Source organism: Oncorhynchus kisutch, linkage group LG8 (assembly GCF_002021735.2).
Source record: "Oncorhynchus kisutch isolate 150728-3 linkage group LG8, Okis_V2, whole genome shotgun sequence".
Lineage (NCBI taxonomy): Eukaryota > Metazoa > Chordata > Actinopteri > Salmoniformes > Salmonidae > Oncorhynchus > Oncorhynchus kisutch.
The window spans coordinates 5,697,933-5,712,920 of NC_034181.2; the positions used below are offsets into that span (position 1 = coordinate 5,697,933).

General features: G+C 50.1%; 1 protein-coding gene across 1 annotated transcript in view; it reads left to right on the forward strand.

Moving 5' to 3' along the window:
* wdfy3 (WD repeat and FYVE domain containing 3) overlaps positions 1-14,988 on the forward strand; it is a 217,582-nt gene that overhangs the window by 186,666 nt on the left and 15,928 nt on the right. The window contains 6 exon segments of the mRNA XM_031829582.1: positions 430-583; positions 5,137-5,228; positions 5,404-5,616; positions 11,733-11,883; positions 13,492-13,646; positions 14,724-14,882. Coding sequence (XP_031685442.1) covers positions 430-583; positions 5,137-5,228; positions 5,404-5,616; positions 11,733-11,883; positions 13,492-13,646; positions 14,724-14,882 — 924 coding nt within the window.

A 14,988-nucleotide genomic window follows, 5' to 3' on the forward strand; every position in this document is an offset into this window, starting at 1 on the left:
TGGCATCCAAGTTTACAAAAAGTTTCTTTCTCACTCGCTTGGTGATAAGGTTAGGGGGTTGTCTGTTTGTCTTTGGCTGTGTGATCCTGGCATATTCAGGCTACATCAGAGTTGTTTTTCCCCCCCTGATATTAACCAGAGATAGTAAACAGCCTGTGTCGAGTGTGGTTTGAATACCAATTGATGACCTTTCCTCTCCGGGAGATGTGTGTTGGTGGAGACGATGCCTGAAGTATGTGTCCTGTTTCTAAAATGTGTACGTGTGTTTTGCCTCTGTGGGTCTGTCTGCGTGCCTGCTTCCATGCCTCTCTCTGTTTGTGTATGTGTGTGAGCGTGTGTGTGTGTGTGGTTGTGTGTGTGTGTGCCTCTCTCTCTCTCTGTGTGTGTGTGTGGTTGTGTGTGTGTGTGCCTGTGGGTCCCCCCCTACAGGGAGGTCACTTTGACCTGGCTGACAGGATGTTCCACAGCGTGCGTGAGGCCTGGCTCTCTGCCTCCAAACACAACATGGCCGACGTCAAGGAGCTCATCCCGGAGTTCTTTTACCTGCCAGAGTTCATGCTCAACTCTAACAACTTTGACCTGGGTACGTCTGTCTGTCTGTCTCTCCTCTCTCTCAACTAACAACTTTGACATAGGTATGTCTGCCTGTCTGCCTGTCTGTCTGCCTGCCTGCCTGTCTGTCTGCCTGCCTGCCTGTCTGTCTGTCTCTCCTCTCTCTCAACTAACAACTTTGACCTGGGTACGTCTGTCTGTCTGTCTCTCCTCTCTCTCTCAACTAACAACTTTGACATAGGTATGTCTGCCTGTCTGTCTGTCTGCCTGTCTGCCTGCCTGTCTGTCTGTCTGTCTGTCTGTCTGTCTGTCTGTCTGTCTGTCTGTCTGTCTGTCTGTCTGTCTGTCTGTCTGTCTGTCTGTCTGTCTGTCTGTCTGTCTGTCTGTCTGTCTGTCCTCTCTCTCAACTAACAACTTTGACCTAGGTATGTCTGCCGGTCTGTCGGTCGGTCTGTCTGTCTGTCTGTCGGTCTGTCTGTCTCTCCTCTCTCTCAACTAACGACTTTGGCCTACTGTAGGTATACAGTGCATTCGGAAAGTATTCAGACCCCTTGACTTTTTCCATATTTTGTTACGTTAGAGCGTCATTCTAAAATGGATTAAATGTTTTTTTCCCCTCATCAATCTACACACAATACCCCATAATGACATCACAATACTCCATAATGACATCACAAGACCCCCATTATGACATCACAATACCCCATAATGACAAAGGAAAAACAGGTTTTTAGAAAGAAAAAAAAAGACATTTACATAAGTATTCAGACCCTTTACTCAGTACTTTGTTGAAGCACCTTTGGCAGCGATTACAGCCTCGAGTCTTCTTGGGTATGACGCTACAAGCTTGGCACCACTGTATTTAGGGAGTTTCTCCCATTCCTCTCTGCAGATCCTCTCAAACTCTGTCAGGTTGGATAGGGAGCGTTGCTGCACAGCTATTTTCATGTCTCTCCAGAGATGTTCGATGGGGTTCAAGTCCGGGCTCTGGCGGGGCCACTCAAGGGCATTCGGAGACTTGTCCCAAAGCCACTCCTGTGTTGTCTTGGCTGTGTGCTTAGGGTCGTGGTCCTGTTGGAAGGTGAACCTTCTCCTCAGTCTGAGGTCCTGAGCGCTCTGGAGCAGGTTTTCATCAAGGGTCTTTGCTCCGTTCATCTTTCCCTCGATCCTGACTAGTCTCCCAGTCCCTGCCCCTGAAAAACATCCCCACAGCACGATGCTGCCACCACCATGCTTCACCGTAGGGATGGTCCCAGGTTTCCTCCAGTTGTGACGCTTGACATTTGGCCAAATAGTTCAATCTAGGTTTCATCAGACCAGAGAATCTTGTTTCTCATGGTCTAAGAGTCTTTCGGTGGGTTTTTGGCAAACTCCAAGCGGGCTGTCATGAGCCTTTTACTGAGAAGTAGCTTGCGTCTGGCCACTGTAGCATAAAGGCCTGATTGGTGGAGTGCTGCAGAGATGGTTGTCCTTCTGAAAGGTTCTCCCATTTCCACAGAGGAATTCGGGAGCTCTGTCAGAGTGACCATCCAGTTCTTGGTCACCTCCCTGACCAAGGCCCTTCTCCCCCGATTTCTCAGTTTGGCCAGGCGGTCAGCTCTAGGAAGAGTCTTGGTGGTTACAAACTTCTTCCATGTAAGAGTAATGGAGGCCATTGTGTTCTTGGGGACCATCAATGCTGCAGAAAGGTTTTGGTACCCTTCTCCAGATCTGTGCCTCGACACATTCCTGTCTCGGAGCTCTACGGAGAATTCCTTCGACCTCATGGCTTTGTTTTTGCTCTGACATGTACTGTCAACTGTGGGACCGTATATAGACAGGTGTGTGCTTTTCCAAATCATATCAAATCAATTGAATTTACCACAGGTAGACTCCCATCAAGTTGTGGAAACATCTCAAGGATGATCAATGTAAACAGGATGTACCTGAGCTCAATTTCGAGTCTCATAGCAAAGGGCCTGAAAACGTACATTTGAAGTCAGAAGTTTACATACACTTAGGTTGGAGTCATTTAAACTCATTTTTCAAATTTCCTTAGTTAACGAACTATAGTTTTGGCAAGTCGGTTAGGACATCTACTTTGTGCATGACACAAGTAATATTTCCAATAATTGTTTACAGACAGATTATTTCACTTATAATTCACTGTATCACATTTCCAGTGGTTTAGAAGTTTACATACACTAAGTTGACTGTGCCTTTAAACAGCTTGGAAAAATCCACGAAATGATGTCATGGCTTTTGATAGGCTAATTGACATAATTTGAGTCAATTGGAGGTGTACCTGTGGATGTATTTCAAGGCCTACCTTCAAACTCAGTGCCTCTTTGCTAGACATCATGTGAAAATCAAAAGAAATCAGCCAAGACCTCAGAAAATAAATTGTAGACCTCCACAAGTCTGGGTCATCCTTGGGAGCAATTTGAAAATGCCTGAAGGTACCACGTTTATCTGTACAAACAATAGTACTCAAGTATAACAATAATGGGACCATGCAGCCATCATACCACTCAGGAAGGAGACGCATTCTGTCTCCTAGAGATGAACGTACTTTGGTGCGAAAAGTGCAAATCAATCCCAGAACAACAGCAAAGGACCTTGTGAAGATGCTGGAGGAAATATAAAGTATCTTTATCCACAGTAAAACGAGTCCTCAATCAACATTACCTGAAAGACTGCTCAGCAAGGAAGAAGCCACTGCTCTAAAACAGCCATAAAAAAGCCAGACTACGGTTTGCAAACTGATGAAACAAAAATACAACTGTTTGGCCATAATGACCATCGTTATATTTGGAGGAAAAAGGGGGAGGCTTGCAAGCCGAAGAACACCATCCCAACCGTGAAGCACGGGGGTGGCAGCATCATGTTGTGGAGGTGCTTTGCTGTAGGAGGGATTGGTGCACTTCACAAAATAGATGGCATCAGGAGGCAGGAAAATGATGTGGATATAATGAAGCAACATCTCAAGACATCAGTCAGGAAGTTCAAGTTTGGTTACAAATGGGTCTTCCAAATGGACAATGACCCCAAGCATACTTCCAAAGTTGTGGCAAAATGGCTTCAGGACAACAAAGTCAAGGTATTGGACTGGCCATAACAAAGCCCTGACCTCAATTCCATAGAACATTTGTCGGCAGAACTGAAAAAGCGTGTGTGAACAAGGAGGCCTACAAACCTGACTCAGTTACACCAGCTCTGTCAGGAGGAATGGGCCAAAATTGGAAGTCTACCTGAAACTTTTGACCCAAGTTAAACCATTTAAAGGCAATGCTACCAATTGAGTGTATGTAAACTTCTGACCCACTGGGAATGTGATGAAATAAATTAAAGCTGAAATAAATCATTCTCTCTACTATTATTCTGACATTCTTAATATAAAGTGGTGATCCTATCTGACCTAAGACAGGGAATTTATACAATAATTAAATGTCAGGAATTGTGAAAAACAGAGATTAAATGTATTTGGCTAAGGTGTATGTAAACTTCCGACTTCAACTGTATGTAATTAAGTTATTTCTGCATTTTGTTTGGAATAAATTTGCTAAAATTTCTACATCTGATTTCGCTTTGTCATTATGGGGTATTGTGATGTCATTATGGGGTATTGTGATGTCATTATGGGTTATTGTGATGTCATTATGGGGTATTCCATGTAGATTGATGAAAAAATTGATCCATTTTAGAATAAGGCTGTAACATAACAAAATGTGGAAAATGTCAAGGAGCCTGAATACGTTGCACTGTACATCAGTCAGTCTGTCTCTCTGTCTCCTCTCTCTCCTCTCAACTCCATCAACTTTCACCTAGATACATCAGGACTCTAGCTCTGTTCTCTGCTATCTCTCAACTCTGACCTAGATACATCAGGACTCTAGCTCTGCTCTCTGCTATCTCTCTCTCTCTCAACTCTGACCTTAGTACATCAGGACTCTAGCTCTGTTCTCTGCTATCTCTCAACTCTGACCTAGATACATCTGGACTCTAGCTCTGTTCTCTGCTATCTCTCTCTCAACTCTGACCTAGATACATCAGGACTCTAGCTCTGCTATCTCTCTCTCTCTCAACTCTGACCTTAGTACATCAGGACTCTAGCTCTGTTCTCTGCTATCTCTCAACTCTGACCTAGATACATCAGGACTCTAGCTCTGCTCTCTGCTATCTCTCTCTCTCTCAACTCTGACCTTAGTACATCAGGACTCTAGCTCTGTTCTCTGCTATCTCTCAACTCTGACCTAGATACATCAGGACTCTAGCTCTGTTCTCTGCCATCTCTCTCTCAACTCTGACCTTAGTACATCAGGACTCTAGCTCTGTTCTCTGCTATCTCTCAACTCTGACCTAGATACATCAGGACTCTAGCTCTGTTCTCTGCTATCTCTCTCTCAACTCTAACCTAGATACATCAGGACTCTAGCTCTGTTCTCTGCTATCTCTTTTGTTTTTGTTTCTCTTTCTGTATGTCTCTTTCTATCTCTCCGTCTCCTATCTCACAATAGATCTTGCTAACACTTCGTAGTAACACCTTTAGAATTTATTTTTTATTTTTTAAAGAGTTGCCTTGATGTGTGCTTAATGTTTTAACAGGTGCCAAACAGAATGGGATTCGACTAGGAGACGTCCTTCTGCCTCCATGGGCCAAGGGAGACCCCCGAGAGTTCATCAGAGTCCATCGACAGGTGGGTGCCAATCTACTGTATAGGTGTGTCAGGAGGTAAGACAACTGTGTTGTACAGTATACGCCAACATAGTCTGACGATGTCATCCCTCCAAGTCTCGTTCGTTACTCAAACAAACGTGAGGAAGCCTGGCGATGTAGGTTGGCGCCCCAACCTACTGTGTGTCTGTCTCTAGGCTCTGGAGTGTGACTACGTATCGTCCCACCTCCATGAGTGGATCGACCTGATCTTTGGCTTCAAGCAGCAGGGTCCTCCTGCGGTGGAGGCAGTCAATGTGTTCCACCACCTGTTCTACGAGGGCCAGGTGGACATCTACAACATCAACGACCCCCTCAAGGAGACCGCCACCATCGGGTTCATCAACAACTTCGGACAAATCCCCAAACAGGTATCATATTAACATATAACAATATACGGAGCAGGTGAGTGAGGGCTGGTAGGGGACAGAGCAGGTGAGTGAGGGCTGGTAGGGGACAGAGCAGGTGAGTGAGGGCTGGTAGGGGACAGAGCAGGTGAGTGAGGGCTGGTAGGGGATGTGAAGAGGGGACAGAGCAGGTGAGTGAGGGCTGGTAGGGGACAGAGCAGGTGAGTGAGGGCTGCTAGGGGACAGAGTAGGTGAGTGAGGGTTGGTAGGGGATGTGAAGAGGGGACAGAGCAGGTGAGTGAGGGCTGGTAGGGGACAGAGCAGGTGAGTGAGGGCTGGTAGGGGATGTGAAGAGGGGACAGAGCAGGTGAGTGAGGGCTGGTAGGGGACAGAGCAGGTGAGTGAGGGCTGGTAGGGGATGTGAAGAGGGGACAGAGCAGGTGAGTGAGGGCTGGTAGGGGATGTGAAAAGGGGACAGAGCAGGTGAGTGAAGGCTGGTAGGGGACAGAGCAGGTGAGTGAGGGCTGGTAGGGGATGTGAAGAGGGGACAGAGCAGGTGAGTGAGGGCTGGTAGGGGACAGAGCAGGTGAGTGAGTGCTGGTAGGGGATGTGAAGAGGGGACAGAGCAGGTGAGTGAGGGCTGGTAGGGGATGTGAAGAGGGGACAGAGCAGGTGAGTGAGGGCTGGTAGGGGATGTGAAAAGGGGACAGAGCAGGTGAGTGAAGGCTGGTAGGGGACAGAGCAGGTGAGTGAGGGCTGGTAGGGGACAGAGCAGGTGAGTGAGGGCTGGTAGGGGATGTGAAGAGGGGACAGAGCAGGTGAGTGAGGGTTGCTAGGGGACAGAGCAGGTGAGTGAGGGCTGGTAGGGGACAGAGCAGGTGAGTGAGGGCTGCTAGGGGACAGAGCAGGTAAGTGAGGGCTGGTAGGGGACAGAGCAGGTGAGTGAGGGCTGCTAGGGGACAGAGCAGGTGAGTGAGGGTTGGTAGGGGATGTGAAGAGGGGACAGAGCAGGTGAGTGAGGGTTGCTAGGGGACAGAGCAGGTGAGTGAGGGCTGGTAGGGGACAGAGCAGGTGAGTGAGGGTTGGTAGGGGACAGAGCAGGTGAGTGAGGGTTGGTAGGGGATGTGAAGAGGGGACAGAGCAGGTGAGTGAGGGTTGCTAGGGGACAGAGCAGGTGAGTGAGGGCTGGTAGGGGATGTGAAGAGGGGACAGAGCAGGTGAGTGAGGGCTGCTAGGGGACAGAGCAGGTGAGTGAGGGTTGCTAGGGGACAGAGCAGGTGAGTGAGGGCTGCTAGGGGACAGAGCAGGTGAGTGAGGGCTGCTAGGGGACAGAGCAGGTGAGTGAGGGCTGCTAGGGGACAGAGCAGGTGAGTGAGGGCTGGTAGGGGACAGAGCAGGTGAGTGAGGGCTGCTAGGGGACAGAGCAGGTGAGTGAGGGCTGCTAGGGGACAGAGCAGGTGAGTGAGGGCTGCTAGGGGACAGAGCAGGTGAGTGAGGGCTGCTAGGGGACAGAGCAGGTGAGTGAGGGCTGCTAGGGGACAGAGCAGGTGAGTGAGGGCTGCTAGGGGACAGAGCAGGTGAGTGAGGGCTGCTAGGGGACAGAGCAGGTGAGTGAGGGCTGGTAGGGGATGTGAAGAGGGGACAAAGCAGGTGAGTGAGGGCTGCTAGGGACAGAGCAGGTGAGTGAGGGCTGCTAGGGGACAGAGCAGGTGAGTGAGGGCTGGTAGGGGACAGAGCAGGTGAGTGAGGGCTGCTAGGGGACAGAGCAGGTGAGTGAGGGTTGGTAGGGGACAGAGCAGGTGAGTGAGGGTTGGTAGGGGATGTGAAGAGGGGACAGAGCAGGTGAGTGAGGGTTGCTAGGGGACAGAGCAGGTGAGTGAGGGCTGGTAGGGGATGTGAAGAGGGGACAGAGCAGGTGAGTGAGGGCTGCTAGGGGACAGAGCAGGTGAGTGAGGGTTGCTAGGGGACAGAGCAGGTGAGTGAGGGCTGCTAGGGGACAGAGCAGGTGAGTGAGGGCTGCTAGGGGACAGAGCAGGTGAGTGAGGGCTGCTAGGGGACAGAGCAGGTGAGTGAGGGCTGGTAGGGGACAGAGCAGGTGAGTGAGGGCTGCTAGGGGACAGAGCAGGTGAGTGAGGGCTGCTAGGGGACAGAGCAGGTGAGTGAGGGCTGCTAGGGGACAGAGCAGGTGAGTGAGGGCTGCTAGGGGACAGAGCAGGTGAGTGAGGGCTGCTAGGGGACAGAGCAGGTGAGTGAGGGCTGGTAGGGGACAGAGCAGGTGAGTGAGGGCTGCTAGGGGACAGAGCAGGTGAGTGAGGGCTGGTAGGGGATGTGAAGAAGGGACAAAGCAGGTGAGTGAGGGCTGCTAGGGGACAGAGCAGGTGAGTGAGGGCTGCTAGGGGACAGAGCAGGTGAGTGAGGGCTGGTAGGGGACAGAGCAGGTGAGTGAGGGCTGCTAGGGGACAGAGCAGGTGAGTGAGGGCTGCTAGGGGACAGAGCAGGTGAGTGAGGGCTGGTAGGGGACAGAGCAGGTGAGTGAGGGCTGCTAGGGGACAGAGCAGGTGAGTGAGGGCTGGTAGGGGATGTGAAGAGGGGACAGAGCAGGTGAGTGAGGGCTGGTAGGGGACAGAGCAGGTGAGTGAGGGCTGGTAGGGGACAGAGCAGGTGAGTGAGGGCTGGTAGGGGACAGAGCAGGTGAGTGAGGGCTGGTAGGGGACAGAGCAGGTGAGTGAGGGCTGGTAGGGGACAGAGCAGGTGAGTGAGGGCTGCTAGGGGACAGAGCAGGTGAGTGAGGGCTGCTAGGGGACAGAGCAGGTGAGTGAGGGCCGCTAGGGGACAGAGCAGGTGAGTGAGGGCCGCTAGGGGACAGAGCAGGTGAGTGAGGGCCGCTAGGGGACAGAGCAGGTGAGTGAGGGTTGCTAGGGGACAGAGCAGGTGAGTGAGGGCTGCTAGGGGACAGAGCAGGTGAGTGAGGGCTGGTAGGGGACAGAGCAGGTGAGTGAGGGCTGGTAGGGGACAGAGCAGGTGAGTGAGGGCTGGTAGGGGACAGAGCAGGTGAGTGAGGACTGGTAGGGGACAGAGCAGGTGAGTGAGGGTTGCTAGGGGACAGAGCAGGTGAGTGAGGGTTGCTAGGGGACAGAGCAGGTGAGTGAGGGTTGCTAGGGGACAGAGCAGGTGAGTGAGGGCTGGTAGGGGATGTGAAGAGGGGACAGAGCAGGTGAGTGAGGGCTGCTAGGGGACAGAGCAGGTGAGTGAGTGCTGCTAGGGGACAGAGCAGGTGAGTGAGGGCTGCTAGGGGACAGAGCAGGTGAGTGAGGGCTGGTAGGGGACAGAGCAGGTGAGTGAGGGCTGGTAGGGGACAGAGCAGGTGAGTGAGGGCTGCTAGGGGACAGAGCAGGTGAGTGAGGGCTGGTAGGGGACAGAGCAGGTGAGTGAGGGCTGCTAGGGGACAGAGCAGGTGAGTGAGGGCTGCTAGGGGACAGAGCAGGTGAGTGAGGGCTGCTAGGGGACAGAGCAGGTGAGTGAGGGCTGGTAGGGGATGTGAAGAGGGGACAGAGCAGGTGAGTGAGGGCTGCTAGGGGACAGAGCAGGTGAGTGAGGGCTGGTAGGGGACAGAGCAGGTGAGTGAGGGCTGGTAGGGGACAGAGCAGGTGAGTGAGGGCTGCTAGGGGACAGAGCAGGTGAGTGAGGGCTGCTAGGGGACAGAGCAGGTGAGTGAGGGCTGGTAGGGGACAGAGCAGGTGAGTGAGGGCAGGTAGGGGACAGAGCAGGTGAGTGAGGGCTGGTAGGGGACAGAGCAGGTGAGTGAGGGCTGGTAGGGGACAGAGCAGGTGAGTGAGGGCTGGTAGAGGTCGGCCAGATTGGTACTGATTAGAGGTCGACCAGATTGGTACTGATTAGAGGTCGACCAGATTGGTACTGATTAGAGGTCGACCAGATTGGTACTGATTAGAGGTCGACCAGATTGGTACTGATTAGAGGTCGGCCAGATTGGTACTGATTAGAGGTCGACCAGATTGGTACTGATTAGAGGTCGACCAGATTGGTACTGATTAGAGTTCGGCCAGATTGGTACTGATTAGAGGTCGACCAGATTGGTACTGATTAGAGGTCGACCAGATTGGTACTGATTAGAGGTCGACCAGATTGGTACTGATTAGAGGTCGACCAGATTGGTACTGATTAGAGGTCGACCAGATTGGTACTGATTAGAGTTCGGCCAGATTGGTACTGATTAGAGGTCGACCAGATTGGTACTGATTAGAGGTCGACCAGATTGGTACTGATTAGAGGTCGACCAGATTGGTACTGATTAGAGGTCGACCAGATTGGTACTGATTAGAGGTCGACCAGATTGGTACTGATTAGAGGTCGACCAGATTGGTACTGATTAGAGGTCGACCAGATTGGTACTGATTAGAGGTCGACCAGATTGGTACTGATTAGAGGTCGACCAGATTGGTACTGATTAGAGTTCGGCCAGATTGGTACTGATTAGAGGTCGACCAGATTGGTACTGATTAGAGGTCGACCAGATTGGTACTGATTAGAGGTCGACCAGATTGGTACTGATTAGAGTTCGGCCAGATTGGTACTGATTAGAGGTCGACCAGATTGGTACTGATTAGAGGTCGACCAGATTGGTACTGATTAGAGGTCGACCAGATTGGTACTGATTAGAGGTCGACCAGATTGGTACTGATTAGAGGTCGGCCAGATTGGTACTGATTAGAGGTCGACCAGATTGGTACTGATTAGAGGTCGACCAGATTGGTACTGATTAGAGGTCGACCAGATTGGTACTGATTAGAGGTCGGCCAGATTGGTACTGATTAGAGGTCGGCCAGATTGGTACTGATTAGAGTTCGGCCAGATTGGTACTGATTAGAGTTCGGCCAGATTGGTACTGATTAGAGTTCGGCCAGATTGGTACTGATTAGAGTTCGGCCAGATTGGTACTGATTAGAGGTCGACCAGATTGGTACTGATTAGAGTTCGGCCAGATTGGTACTGATTAGAGTTCGGCCAGATTGGTACTGATTAGAGGTCGACCAGATTGGTACTGATTAGAGGTCGACCAGATTGGTACTGATTAGAGGTCGACCAGATTGGTACTGATTAGAGGTCGACCAGATTGGTACTGATTAGAGGTCGGCCAGATTGGTACTGATTAGAGGTCGACCAGATTGGTACTGATTAGAGGTCGACCAGATTGGTACTGATTAGAGTTCGGCCAGATTGGTACTGATTAGAGGTCGACCAGATTGGTACTGATTAGAGGTCGACCAGATTGGTACTGATTAGAGGTCGACCAGATTGGTACTGATTAGAGGTCGACCAGATTGGTACTGATTAGAGGTCGGCCAGATTGGTACTGATTAGAGGTCGGCCAGATTGGTACTGATTAGAGGTCGGCCAGATTGGTACTGATTAGAGGTCGGCCAGATTGGTACTGATTAGAGTTCGGCCAGATTGGTACTGATTAGAGTTCGGCCAGATTGGTACTGATTAGAGTTCGGCCAGATTGGTACTGATTAGAGGTCGACCAGATTGGTACTGATTAGAGGTCGACCAGATTGGTACTGATTAGAGGTCGACCAGATTGGTACTGATTAGAGGTCGACCAGATTGGTACTGATTAGAGGTCGACCAGATTGGTACTGATTAGAGGTCGACCAGATTGGTACTGATTAGAGGTCGACCAGATTGGTACTGATTAGAGTTCGGCCAGATTGGTACTGATTAGAGGTCGACCAGATTGGTACTGATTAGAGGTCGACCAGATTGGTACTGATTAGAGGTCGACCAGATTGGTACTGATTAGAGGTCGACCAGATTGGTACTGATTAGAGTTCGGCCAGATTGGTACTGATTAGAGGTCGACCAGATTGGTACTGATTAGAGGTCGACCAGATTGGTACTGATTAGAGGTCGACCAGATTGGTACTGATTAGAGGTCGACCAGATTGGTACTGATTAGAGGTCGACCAGATTTGTACTGATTAGAGTTCGGCCAGATTGGTACTGATTAGAGGTCGACCAGATTGGTACTGATGCTTCACAGACAACATATTCAACAGAGGAAGTTATTTATTTATTTATTGAATGAATCTGATCTCATGTTTTTATCTGTCTCCTCCCAGTTGTTTAAGAAGCCCCACCCTCCGAAGCGTGTACGTAGTAAGTCTAACGGGGAGATGGCAGGGGGCGTGCCCGTCTCTCTCTCCTCAACCACTGACAAGATCTTCTTCCATCATCTGGACAACCTCAGACCCTCGCTAGCCCCCGTCAAAGGTAGGACAGGCATGCACACACACACTCTCATACACATTCACACACACACACACACACACACACAGTCACACACACACACACTCTCATACACACTCTCTCTCACACACACACACACATATATATATACACAGACACACACACACATATATATATACAGTGCCTTGCGAAAGTATTCGGCCCCCTTGAACTTTGCGACCTTTTGCCACATTTCAGGCTTCAAACATAAAGATATAAAACTGTATTTTTTTGTGAAGAATCAACAACAAGTGGGACACAATCATGAAGTGGAACGACATTTATTGGATATTTCAAACTTTTTTAACAAATCAAAAACTGAAAAATTGGGCGTGCAAAATTATTCAGCCCCCTTAAGTTAATACTTTGTAGCGCCACCTTTTGCTGCGATTACAGCTGTAAGTCGCTTGGGGTATGTCTCTATCAGTTTTGCACATCAAGAGACTGACATTTTTTCCCATTCCTCCTTGCAAAACAGCTCGAGCTCAGTGAGGTTGGATGGAGAGCATTTGTGAACAGCAGTTTTCAGTTCTTTCCACAGATTCTCGATTGGATTCAGGTCTGGACTTTGACTTGGCCATTCTAACACCTGGATATGTTTATTTTTTAACCATTCCATTGTAGATTTTGCTTTATGTTTTGGATCATTGTCTTGTTGGAAGACAAATCTCCGTCCCAGTCTCAGGTCTTTTGCAGACTCCATCAGGTTTTCTTCCAGAATGGTCGGGTATTTGGCTCCATCCATCTTCCTATCAATTTGAACCATCTTCCCTGTCCCTGCTGAAGAAAAGCAGGCCCAAACCATGATGCTGCCACCACCATGTTTGACAGTGGGGATGGTGTGTTCAGGGTGATGGGCTGTGTTGCTTTTACGCCAAACATAACATTTAGCATTGTTGCCAAAAAGTTCAATTTTGGTTTCATCTGACCAGAGCACCTTCTTCCACATGTTTGGTGTGTCTCCCAGGTGGCTTGTGGTAAACTTTAAACAACACTTTTTATGGATATCTTTAAGAAATGGCTTTCTTCTTGCCACTCGTCCATAAACGCCCAATTTTCCAGTTTTTGATTTGTTAAAAAAGTTTGAAATATCCAATAAATGTCGTTCCACTTCATGATTGTGTCCCACTTGTTGTTGATTCTTCACAAAAAATACAGTTTTATATCTTTATGTTTGAAGCCTGAAATGTGGCAAAAGGTCGCAAAGTTCAAGGGGGCCGAATACTTTTGCAAGGCACTGTATATATATATACACACACACACACACACACACACATATATATATATATATATATATATATATATATATATATATATACAGACAAACACACACACACACATACACACATACACACAAAGCAGCTGGCAGAATAATGTTCTGTATCAGCTGGGCTGAGCAGCTTGGCACTAGAAAGGAGAGGTGCCTTTAGGCCCCATGATTGGTCCATGTGACCGTTTGAATGTGTGTTTCAGAGCTGAAGGAGCCAGTGTTGTGGCCAGTGGGCCAGATTGTGTGTACTGATTAGGTTTGGGAATAGGTGTGTGTGACGGTGTGTGTAACAGTGTGTGTAACAGTGTGTGTGTGTGTTTCAGAGCTGAAAGAGCCAGTGGGCCAGATCGTGTGTACTGAGAAGGGCATTCTGGCTGTGGAGCAGAATAAAGTCCTCCAACCTCCTGTCTGGAACAAGACCTTTGCCTGGGGTTACGCTGATCTCTCCTGCAGACTGGCCAACTATGAGTCCGACAAGGTAAGCACACACTCACTGACCTCCGCTGCAGACTGGCCAACTATCTCTCTAACTAACCAGGTCAGACTGCTGTCTCTGGGTCTCAGTGCGAACCAGTGCAGGCGCGTGCATGTTAATCAAGACATGTTGCAGTCATGGAATTCATTCTACAATTCTATTTCTATTTCTGTGGTGTTGTTTTGACAATGTATATGGCTCTATCTCAGTTCGTCTTTCCTTGATTCCTCTCCTCCTCCTCCAAACCCATCGGAGAAGAAGGTCAGAGGAGAGTAATCTTTGACCTTCTCCTCCAATACAGTTGAGAAGGAGACGAGGAGACGAGGAGAGAATGCAAGGAATGGAGGAAATACTTAACCTTGCCTACAGACTAAATCCTGTGGGGCAGCAGTGCCCCCCTGGTGTTAAGGCAGCAGTGCCCCCTGGTGTTAAGGCAGCAGTGCCCCCCTGGTGTTAAGGCAGCAGTGCCCCCCTGGTGTTAAGGCAGCAGTGCCCCCCTGGTGTTAAGGCAGCAGTGCCCCCCTGGTGTTAAGGCAGCAGTGCCCCCCTGGTGTTAAGGCAGCAGTGCCCCCCTGGTGTTAAGGCAGCAGTGCCCCCCTGGTGTTAAGGCAGCAGTGCCCCCCTGGTGTTAAGGCAGCAGTGCCCCCTGGTGTTAAGGCAGCATTACCCTCCCTAACCTCCTGCTCCCCTGACCAACCAATCCCCTCTCTCCTTCCCCCTGACTAACCAATCCCCTCTCTCCTTCCCCCTGACTAACCAATCCCCTCTCTCCTTCTCCCTGACCAACCAATCCCCTCTCTCCTTCTCCCTGACCAACCAATCCCCTCTCTCCTTCTCCCTGACCAACCAATCCCCTCTCTCCTTCCCCCTGACCAACCAATCCCCTCTCTCCTTCCCCCTGACCAACCAATCCCCTCTCTCCTTCCCCCTGACTGACCAATCCCCTCTCTCCTCCCCCCTGACTGACCAATCCCCCCTCTCCTTCCCGCTGGCTAACCAATCCCCTCTCTCCTCCCCCCTGACTAACCAATCCCCTCTCTCCTTCCCGCTGGCTAACCAATCCCGTATCTCCTCCTCTAGGCGGTGGTGGTGTATGAGTGTCTGTCAGAGTGGGGTCAGATCCTGTGTGCCATCTGCCCCAACCCCAAGCTGGTCATCACCGGGGGAACCAGCACTGCCATCTGTGTCTGGGAGACGGGCACATCCAAGGAGAGGGCCAAGACCCTCACACTCAAACAGGTAACCAGACTCTCAGGTAACCAGACTCTCAGGTAACCAGACTCTCAGGTAACCAGACTCTCAGGTAACCAGACTCTCTAGACACTCAAACAGGTAACCAGACTCT